Source organism: Bombyx mandarina, chromosome 24, assembly GCF_030267445.1.
Source record: "Bombyx mandarina strain Sakado chromosome 24, ASM3026744v2".
Classification (NCBI taxonomy): Eukaryota; Metazoa; Arthropoda; class Insecta; order Lepidoptera; family Bombycidae; genus Bombyx; species Bombyx mandarina.
The window spans coordinates 3,858,097-3,869,092 of record NC_143230.1 but is presented as its reverse complement, the minus strand read 5'-3'; the positions used below and the strand labels follow the sequence as shown (position 1 = coordinate 3,869,092).

The following is a 10,996-nucleotide window of genomic DNA, read 5'->3' as shown; positions in this document are numbered from 1 at the left end:
GGTGGGATTTGCTAACAACTGCCCGAGCGCCTCCGAAGGAGACCTAACAACTCAAGAGCAATTGTTTCGCGAATGAATCTACTACCGGATCGGAATCGCGACCCGCTGAGAAGATCCGGCGAGAAACTCAGCGGGCTGATGCATGGGTTAGGTTGCACGTCGACCTCTTTGTCGAGTTCGACGAGTACGGTTACCGGGGTCCCTAAGCCTGCCCCTAGTATTAGAGCTGAAGGCATCTAATGCAAAGGTTATTGGATCTGATGGATCCGTAAGGACGTGTCTAGGGCGTCGACGGTGACTGGCTCCTGCATGATCAGGATTCGGGGAGTAGTCAGCGGCGGCAACGATAAGGCGATTATCATGACGCATAGCCTTATCGAAGTATCGTTCCGACGCTGACTTCATGTATTTCCGAATTGATTCGAGGCCCAGGTCGTCGTGTAGGTCAACGTTCCTCACGAACCACGGAGCCCCGACAGCTAACCTGCAAAAGCGGGATTGTAGGGATTGGAGGGTGTCTATGTGTGTGCGGGCCGCGTGAGCAAACACCACACTCGCGTAAGTCATGACGGGCCTTATGCAAGTTTTGTAAAGTGTCACCTTGTTCCGAAGGGACATTTTACTCCGCTTACAGATCATGGGGTAGAGTCTACCGAGAATAAACGCGGCACGGTCACGGACTGATTTTATATGCGGGCGGAATGTCATCGATGCATCCAGGGTAACGCCCAGGTACTTGACCTTCCTGGCCCAGGGTATGGGTTGTCTAAAGAGAGTAATCGGGGGTGTGAGATTCCTCCTCCTAATCCGGGAGGAAATCCGTGTGGAGCTTCCCCTCTGAAATAGCACCGCAGTACTTTTCGCTGGGTTGATGTCTATGCGCCATTTTCGGAACCACTGTCCTAGGGCTAGGGCTGCGCTCTGAAGCTTCTTCGCGATTAGGGACTTATTTCTACTAGAATAGTAAACAGTCGTGTCGTCGGCGAATAAAGCTAAATGGGTCGGCGGCGACCGGGGAATATGGTTGACGAATAAGCTAAATAGGAGGGGTGAGAGGACAGAGCCTTGCGGGACTCCAGCTGTGAGAGGTCGTGGGGAGGAGCGGGTTCCCTCGACTCGATATCGAAAAGAGCGGTTCGACAAGAAGTCCCGTATGATGAGCACGAGACTATCCGGCACGCCCATGTTGAATAGTTTGAAAATCAAACCATTGTGCCAGACTTTGTCGAACGCTTTTGCGACGTCGAAGAAGAGAGCTCCCGTGTATAACGGTTTTGGTCGATTAAGCCCCACAAGAATGTGCTCCGTGAGGCGGTGCACCTGTTGAACGCATGAGTGATTTGTACGGAATCCGAATTGTTCATCGATGAGAATGCCCTTGGATGAGACGAAGTCTCTGAGGCGTTTGTAGAGCAGACGCTCATACAGTTTGCCTAGAGACATGAGGAGGCTAATCGGGCGGTAGCTCGTCGGATGATTTTTTGGTTTACCGGGTTTATGTATGCCGATAACGTCCGCTTCTTTCCACACCGCGGGAAAGATACAGTTCGCCATAGCGGCATTGAAAATAGATGCCAACATCACGATGAGTTGGACGGGTAGAAGTTTAATAACGCGGTTAGATATACCGTCGGAACCGGGAGCCTTGCGAGGACGTAGATCTTTGATCGAGTCTTTAACTTCTATCGGGGTGACGGGTGGTAACGCATCCGATGGTGGCAAGGAGGCTCTGCGTTCTACCTCACTGTCTACTAATTCTACATGAAAAGGGTCTTTTTTGCTGTTTGGTTATTGAGAAACTATGGTTACTATGCCGAGGAATTCAGTATATTGCCGAACCGAGTCAAAATCTTTAATTATATTAAAATGTGCTATTAGAAATCTAGGTGTAAGTAAATTGTACAGAGGAAAAAATGTTGCACTTTCGCCATGTCTAGTTTGTTTTCTGCTATATTAATAAACTATTTTTCTACTGCGTTATCGACTTCAATCTCTTCTCAATACTTCGATTCATTAATTCCTTAATTAATACCCGACTGACTTTGATGCAAATTTTTAAAATACGCCATAATTGGGTACGCTTGTAAGTAGACAAGAAGATGCCGAATAAAACTTAATCGATAAACAGAACCCACTGAGTTTCTCGCCAGTTCTTCATAGTTTAACCGTTCCGGTGATAAATTCAGACGAAGCACGGCTCTTGATAAGGCAGATGTTAGTAAGTTCTTCCAAGCTGAGCCACGTTAGTTGACCCATCAATCAAGGTGAAGCCAGAATAGGTCCTCGAGACAAAAAGCAAACGGTAAATTATTAGGTCTTTACCAACCCCAGTCAGTTTTTCAGCTAAGCGTCCGCTCTCGCCGAGAAAAGACAGCTAAGACTGGTTCAGACATATTTCTGCACCTCACAAATGACGCCGAACGGGCAATCTTTTCACTGGTGGTAGGACCTCTTGTGATTCCGTACGGGTAGGTACCACCACCCCGCCTATTTCTGCCGTGAAGCAGTAATGCGTTTCGGTTTGAAGGGTGGGGTAGCCGTTGTAACTATACTGAGACCTTAGAACTTATATCTCAAGGTGGGTGGCGCATTTACATTGTAGATGTCTATGGGCTCCAGTAACCACTTAACACCAGGTGGGCTGTGAGCTCGTCCACCCAATTAAGCAATAAAAAAAAAGAAAAATCAACAGCGTCACAACACATCACGTCTGCTCATCCCAAGTCAAAAATATTCTTGGTACACTAGCTGTTACCGACAAGCAGATTCTGATATTCAATTCAGTAGGTTTAAATTATATTTGTAACATAGTACTGGGGAACCGGAGATAAAAATCACAAGAATATTAATATCAGAATCACATTTTATAGTCTCGTCGTTTAAATATTAATAAGGTCACCTAAGTAAATCAATTTCACTGTTGTTTTAATCAATTAATTCCACGAACGCGTGGAACCTTTAAGTTTTAATCTGCGTCCAGAATTTTCAACGCAATGCACGTTTTATTCGTGATAACAGCTTTTATTATCACAGATATTAGTGGAAATGAGGTATGTTCAATTTTTTATTCACGTCCAATATTATTTATTTTTATTTTACTGTTAGTAGAGTATATTGTGTGTCCGCGGTGATGTAACCATTTGGTCTATTTCTGCCACGAAGCAATTTGGCTCTCCGTTTTGAAGAGTGCTGCAGTTATACAACACAGCCTTCGTATGGGTAGCGGTATTCAAGGTTTAAGCTCCTCGGACCGGTGATAAGACGTCTTGTAAGTCCGCACAGGTAGGTACCATACCCCACCTATTTCTGCCGTGAAGCAGTAATATGTTTCGGTTTAAAGGGTGGGGCAGCCGTTGTATTATTAAAGCTGTGACCTTACAACTCGTGTCTCGAGATGGGTGGCGGCATTTTAAGTTGTAGATGTCTATGGGCTCCGGTAAACTACTTATCACCAGGTGGGCCGTGGAATTAAAAACCTTGCTTTAAGATAAGTTTTTTAAGGAAACATGAGCGACCTATAGTCATTTTAAATTTGATTCATGAACCTTTTTATAAATACAAACGTTTTTTTTAGACAACAACTGAACGATTGTCCAAGATAATTCGTATAGTAATTTCTAAGCCAGAAACGGACAGCGAAATTGTCTTAGATGATAATGACGGAAATAAAATATCGAGCGAGGTTACGAGAATTCAACACGAAACGTATCCGAATGATTATGATGATGCTATTTCAAAATCAGGCTACGACGGAGATTACTCTTTAGAAGAATTTGCTGAAACATTTAAATATGAACAAGAGGGAGCAGAGAAAATACAGAAAAAAGAACAATTTCTGAACGATGTAAACAATATTGCGAGATCCCTAAACGTTTTAGTGAATGTCGATAAAATTGATGTTATTAATGATTCTACGAAGAAATCTGATGATTCTAGGTCCGATTTAAATAACAGAAGATCTAGTTTTGGGCAAACGAAGCACGATCATGACGTGAATCCTGGGGTAGTTCTGTTTTACGCACCCGTCCTTTACTGTCTCACGCCACAAGGTAAATCTCAGAACTAGAATTAATCGTATTGGATAAATACCTCCAGTTTCCGAAGTGCGTCTTGGAATGAAACATTCATCCGAACCTCCTGTTGGAATTCGAAACTGCTCTTGACCTGGGACGACTCACACCATACTTGCCGATTTGCGGCACGTGATAACTTAACTTAGACAGCTAATTAAACTGTTCCATATCCTAAGTGCTATCTAGTTCCCAGAATAATCAAATCATTGTTCCATACCCTAAGTAGGTATCCAGATCCCAGAATAATCAAATCGCTCAGCCAATAGACCTACGGTAATTTGACTATGTCACTAGCAAATTCATGTTGCCCAATTATCATAATATCTTTCTTTTGTTGTAGATTGACAGAGAACCGCCTGGTATTAAGTGGGTAGCCGAGACCATAGACATAAAGATGTCAATGACCCCACCCTATTAAAACAGACAGTTTAAGATCAATTGGTTTGCATAACGAACCCAATCTTCAATTAGCAGAATGTAATTGTTTCAAAACAGATATAAGTTGAATGGTTGTTCAATCGACGTTAAGGAATCAAAGTTAAAAAGTGTAATTACCACAAACGAAAAACCTTAGGGCAAATATAATTTTTTTTATTGCTTGGATGGGTGGACGAGCTCTTAGCCGACCTGGTGTTAAGTGGTTACCGGAGCCCATAGATATCTACAACGTAAATGCGCCACCCAAGCTGAAATATAAGTTCTAAGGTCTCAGTACAATTACAACGGTTACCCCACCCTTCAAACTGAAACGCATTACTGCTTCACGGCAGAAATAGGCAGGATGGCGGTACCTACCCGTGCGGATCCACAAGACGTCCTACCACCAGTGAATACAAACAAACCACATGTCATATTTTTGGGCAATTACAAAATAATATTCGTGTCTAAAGAACTTAAATTGAAATATGAATAAGGTTTAGTGATGTTAGTAACAGTTCGAACAATCAAGTTACAGAGTTAAAGGCGCGATGCATTTATTAATTTGTCTTCAGATCATTTGATATCGAGAAGGGTTTGACCATATAGTCAGCCATTCTTGTCAATATTTGATTCAAGATATCTACTACAAGATATACTACCAATGGTCATATAATAATTAGAGTCAAAAGGCGATAAGTGCGTTGTCCCTTGCTCCAGTATTTTTATCAATAAAACTGTAGTGTACTTTATCGCGTCATCCATGATTTTTTCAGGGCACACAAGAATTTGCGAAAAATATACCAATCCAGGGATATATCGTTCACGGCATTTCTTCCAAAAGGCTTTGCTGTCGCCAATCAAGTTGCCACTGAGACATCATCACCACGAACCGATGTTGCCAATTAACAGGATCGTATTACCTTCATTGACGAGTAAAGAATATAGGAAAAATCTAAAAGATCATACCTTTGATTCGGTGTATGGTTCTAAAAGACATTCAAATCGCATTTGCGCTGTTGGCCAACAAAATTACCCGAATTCATACGATACTGTGCAATGTTAAATGGCATCTTTGGTTACATTCAGGCAATGTTCAAGCTCTGTAGAATTTAATTTGATTCACATCTTTACGTAATATACAAAAGCGAACCGTGCGTTATTTTTATTTAAATCTAAAATCCTTCAGACGTTACCCGTCGGTCCTTGATAGTGCTAGGATGATAAAATCATATCTAAAGTACCAACAACTGTGTGCGAGAACTTAAATCACGAACAAACTGTGACTTGAACGATTAAAGCGCCGTGCTTTTTCCCTACCGATTCGCTGATACTCTAAGGGGCTATTCCTCGCGGACGGGTAAGTTAGCCCACGGGCTCAACTTGAGAGAGAGCTAACACTAGCCCTAGCAAGAGCAGTGAATCGCAGAAATCGCACCCCCAATGAGAAAACCCAGCGAGAAACTCATTGGGTAAGCGTCGCCGTCGTGCCCTAAAGGCGAAGATGCCTGATGCACTTGTGAGTGTCAAGTGTCAGTCAACTTGATGTGTCAAGCGATGTGACTATTGCAATGTTAAAAGCCCTAGAAACTATATACATGGAAATATACTCATACCTACTGTTGGCGGAATGTGAAATATGCCTCCACGAGTAGGATTCATCTTATCTTATCTTATACCTTTAAACGAGCAATTCTTGTATAATATATATAATCTGAATCTCGGAAATGGCTCCAACGATTTTCATAAAATTTAGTATACAGGGGATTTCGGGGGTGATAAACTGATCTAGCTACGATTATTTTCAGAAAATGTTATTTTATTCGTGTTTTCAATAATCAACTCTTCCCGACATCTATTGGCGAATAATAATACTATTTTTCTTAATTGAGGGCAACTAACTGCTTTAAAGACACAACAAGATGGCGTTGTAAAAAAAAACCGAGCAAAGCTCGGTCATCATCTAATTTAAATATAGGCAGAAGAGGACGTTCCTTCTGATATTAAGTGGTCTTCGTCGCTCATAGACGTGGTCAGTCCGAGTCATCACGCCTAAATACCGCCGCCCTGTCTATTTATGTAGCAAGGCTATCTACATTTCGGTTTAAGAATGGAACAGCGGTTATATAACTCAATTGAGATTTAACCTCAGGTGGCGGCATATATTTCTGTGATGGCCCAAAGTTTAATACTAGATAAGCCGCCCACGCGTCTATCGTGCCAATAGTATTATTAGGTCATAGGCTATTAGTATTAGATTATCATTTGTTTAGTCATAAGCTCTTCACAAACCACGTCGGACTATTCTGTAATACTTCTGATCTCTTCTCATCTCGAGTGATGTAGGTAATTAACTTTTTAATATCTTAATGAGTTACAAAACTTTGATGACTAGATTAAACTATTTAATATTATTAAGCACTAAATAAAAGTCATTTTCAGCTCAACAAAGTTAAATCTAACGACTCAACAAAAGTATTGTGACATCCCAGATTTGTCCCTATTCCAACTCTAGTCTCTATTCCCCCAATCTACTGTACTTAAATAATATAATTATATATTCCGCTCACGAGATTATTCGATACTTACATGCGTTCGGTCGTACTATAAAATCAATTTAGTGTCTTATATCGCTAAATTATCGTAATCGCCGATATAAATCCTAAATCCGAAACTATATCTAATATCCGTATTTCCCTTGGGGTGTTTCAAGAATATTCTAGACATCTTTGTAGTGCGCATAGTGTAAGAAAGAAATGAATGTATATCTATCATAACCTATTAAAACAGAATGCCCGTTGTCAGCGTGTTGTTTGATTGATAATATGTAACGCTGAGTTATCGGAACACTGCCATTTTATTATCATATCAATTCGCATTACTTTTGGATAACCAAATGATAATGGAACCTATGCTACGAACCGTTAGGTTGATATTACTCTAACCTATGATTTAGTATTACGTCATAATTAAAATATACTTAAAAAATGCAATTGGATAAACAAGACTCGTTAGCTCAGCGGTTAGAGCAGCCCGTCTGAAACATGGTAGAGGTGGTCGGGGGTTCAAATCCCTCACGAGTCGATTTTTGCGATCTGAATAGGATTATGTTTTTTTTTATTGCTTAGATTGGTGGACGAGCTCACAGCCCACCTGATGTTAAGTGGTTACTGGAGCCCATAGACATCCACAACGTAAATGCGCCACCCACCTTGAGATACAAGTTCTAAGGTCTCAAGTATAGTAACGACGGCTGCCCCACCCTTCAAACCGCAAAACACATTACTGCTTCACAGCAAAAATAGGCGGGGCGATGGTACCTACGCGAACGGACTCACAAGAGGTCCTACCACCAGTAATTATGCAAATTATAATTTTGCAGGTTTAATTTTTATTACACGATGTTATTCCTTCACCGTGGAAGTCAATCGTAAACATTTGTCCAGTACGTATTTCATTAGAAAAATTGGTATCTGCCTGCGGGATTCGAACACCGGTGCATCGCTAGATACGAATGCAATGGACGTCTTATCCGTTAAGCCACGACGACTAAGCGACGGTGTTTTTTAACATTCTCCATAATAACAATCGCAGGTGGTTTAAACTGGTAACTACATTCCCGATCCTGCGGACCGAATGGAAAGCAGTAGACGTCGCCCCAAGCACGTCATTTTGGATCCTCCTGATCCACTAACGGTGCTTTTAGGTACCTCAAGCACCGGTCATCGTTTTCGTCGAACCCGTCGCTCGCGACGAAGGGCTCGACGAGTAAATTAACCCTCAGACACGGCCCACTAAGTTTCTCGCCGGATCTTCTTAGTGGGTCGCGCTTCCGATCCGGTGGTAGATTCTGCGAAGCACGGCTTGCTAGGGTTCATGTTAGCAACGTCGTCAGGTTTGAGCCCCGTGAGCTCACCTACTAGTTAAGGTTACGCTGATATAGCCTCCCAAGGCTCTCAGCTTAGGTAGGAAAAAAAAGAAAAAGAAGGTTTAAGCTAATGGGGATAAAGCGAAGTCGATCTTAACCTTCAGACTAGTTCGAGCCTAGAATAACACCACCCCTCTCTTTCCGAGGGCATCGCAAAAGACGACTAAGAAATTCTCATGAGAATGTTCAGTCAATACTTTGAACATTATACCACGCTGGTATATGGTATATGACCTCATGCGCAACGTTTTGAATAGTGAGCATCCTGTATATATGACAATTTGAGACTTCAACCTTTTATCTTGAGGTATCACTCACTCACCTTCCTGTAGTCTTTTCGTTCTTATTTTCTTCGGTAAATTAGAATATATTAATTTTATTAGGAGGGCAACGTGCTGTAGATACAAATAAACACAAGAGTCGATACTACTCGCAAGATTTGAAGTCGTCATGGCCTAAAGGATAAGACGCCGGGTGCGTTCGTTTTTTTTTTTTTTTTGATTGTAGGATTACTGGTGGCCCGGAGGCCTTTCCAGTTTCACCAGGACAGGTGGGCGAGCAAAGGCTCAGCCAGGAGGGGTGGGATTTGCTAACAGCTATCCGAGCGCCTCCGAAGGAGACCTAACAACTCAAGAGTAGCTGCTTCGCGAATGAATCTACTACCGGATCGGAATCGCGACCCGCTGAGAAGATCCGGCGAGAAACTCAGCGAGCTGATTCATTAGGTTGCACGGCGAACTCTTTGTCGAGTTCGACGAGTACGGTTACCGAGGTCCCTAAGCCTGCTCCTAGAGCTGAAGGCGTCTAGTGCAAACGTTATTGGATCTGAGGGATCCGTAAGGACGTGTCTAGGGCGTCGACGGTGACTGGCTCCTGCATGATCAGGATTCGGGGAGTAGTCAGCGGCGGCTACGATAAGGCGATTATCATGACGCATAGCCTTATCGAAGTACCGTTCCGTTGACTTCATGTATTTCTGGATAGATTCGAGGCCCAGGTCGTCGTGTAGGTCAACGTTCCTCACGAACCACGGAGCTCCGACGGCTAACCTGCAAAAGCGGGATTGTAGAGATTGAAGGGTGTCTATGTGTGTGCGGGCCGCGTGAGCGAACACCACACTCGCGTAAGTCATGACGGGCCTTATGCAAGTTTTGTAAAGTGTCACCTTGTTCCGAAGGGACATTTTACTCCGCTTACAGATCATGGGGTAGAGTCTACCGAGAATAAACGCGGCACGGTCACGGACTGATTTTATATGCGGGCGGAATGTCATCGATGCATCCAGGGTAACGCCCAGGTACTTGACCTTCCTGGCCCAGGGTATGGATTGACTAAAGAGAGTAATCGGGGGTGTGAGATTCCTCCTCCTAATACGGGAGGAAATCCGTGTGGAGCTTCCCCTCTGAAATAGCACCGCAGTACTTTTCGCTGGGTTGATGTCTATGCGCCATTTTCGGAACCACTGTCCTAGGGCTAGGGCTGCGCTCTGAAGCTTCTTCGCGATTAGGGACTTGTTTCTACTGGAATAGTAAACAGTCGTGTCGTCGGCGAATAAAGCTAAATGGGTCGGCGGCGACCGGGGAATATCGTTAACGAATAAGCTAAATAGGAGGGGTGAGAGGACAGAGCCTTGCGGGACTCCAGCTGTGAGAGGTCGTGGGGAGGAGCGGGTTCCCTCGACTCGATATCGAAAAGAGCGGTTCGACAAGAAGTCCCGTATGATGAGCACGAGACTATCCGGCACGCCCATGTTGAATAGTTTGAAAATCAAACCGTTGTGCCAGACTTTGTCGAACACTTTTGCGACGTCGAAGAAGAGAGCTCCCGTGTATAACGGTTTTGGTCGATTAAGCCCCACAAGAATGTGCTCCGTGAGGCGGTGCACCTGTTGAACGCATGAGTGATTTGTACGGAATCTGAATTGTTCATCGATGAGAATGCCCTTGGATGAGACGAAGTCTCTGAGGCGTTTGTAGAGCAGACGCTCATACAGTTTGCCTAAAGACATGAGGAGGCTAATCGGGCGGTAGCTCGTCGGATGATTTTTTGGTTTACCGGGTTTATGTATGCCGATAACGTCCGCTTCTTTCCACACCGCGGGAAAGATACAGTTCGCCATAGCAGCATTGAAAATAGATGCCAACATCACGATGAGTTGGACGGGTAGAAGTTTAATAACGCTGTTGGATATACCGTCGGAACCGGGAGCCTTGCGAGGACGTAGGTCTTTGATCAAGTCTTTAACTTCCATCGGGGTGACGGGTGGTAACGCATCCGAGGGTGGCAAGGAGGCTCTGCGTTCTACCTCACTGTCTACTAATTCTACATGAACAGGGTCCACGGATTGAGTGCTGGGCGTGCACTGGGTTTGCAATGTATCGGCCAGCAGCTCTGCTTTTTCATCATCATCGAACGCCGCGAGTCGGCCTGAGGGGCCTACGAGGGGGGGCATAGTTACTACCGTATCCGATTTGAGAGTACGAGCTAAGCGGTAGTAAGACCTTTGAGAGGGCGCGAGTCTTTCTAAGAAATCAGACCATCTGGCATCTCGGACTTCGGCGATGCGAGACTTTACGTC

The 10,996-nt window shown here is 43.7% G+C and overlaps 1 protein-coding gene across 1 annotated transcript; it reads left to right on the top strand.

The window, feature by feature from the left end:
• The first annotated feature begins 5 nt into the window (after positions 1 to 5).
• On the top strand, positions 6 to 5,642 carry LOC114250648 (uncharacterized). The gene is made up of 3 exons (XM_028184611.2): positions 6 to 3,050; positions 3,575 to 4,049; positions 5,267 to 5,642. The coding sequence occupies exons 1-3, from the start codon at positions 2,994 to 2,996 to the stop codon at positions 5,554 to 5,556; spliced, it is 822 nt and encodes a 273-aa protein (XP_028040412.2). The 5' UTR covers positions 6 to 2,993; the 3' UTR covers positions 5,557 to 5,642.
• The last annotated feature ends 5,354 nt before the right edge of the window (positions 5,643 to 10,996 follow it).

Bases quoted from the DNA above. Each gene is read 5' to 3' on its own strand.
- LOC114250648 (XM_028184611.2), top strand. From the start codon at position 2,994: ATGCACGTTTTATTCGTGATAACAGCTTTTATTATCACAGATATTAGT. The intron at 3,051-3,574 runs GTATGTTCAATT...CGTTTTTTTTAG, and splicing joins CAGATATTAGTGGAAATGAG to ACAACAACTGAACGATTGTC. The intron at 4,050-5,266 runs GTAAATCTCAGA...TGATTTTTTCAG, and splicing joins TTACTGTCTCACGCCACAAG to GGCACACAAGAATTTGCGAA.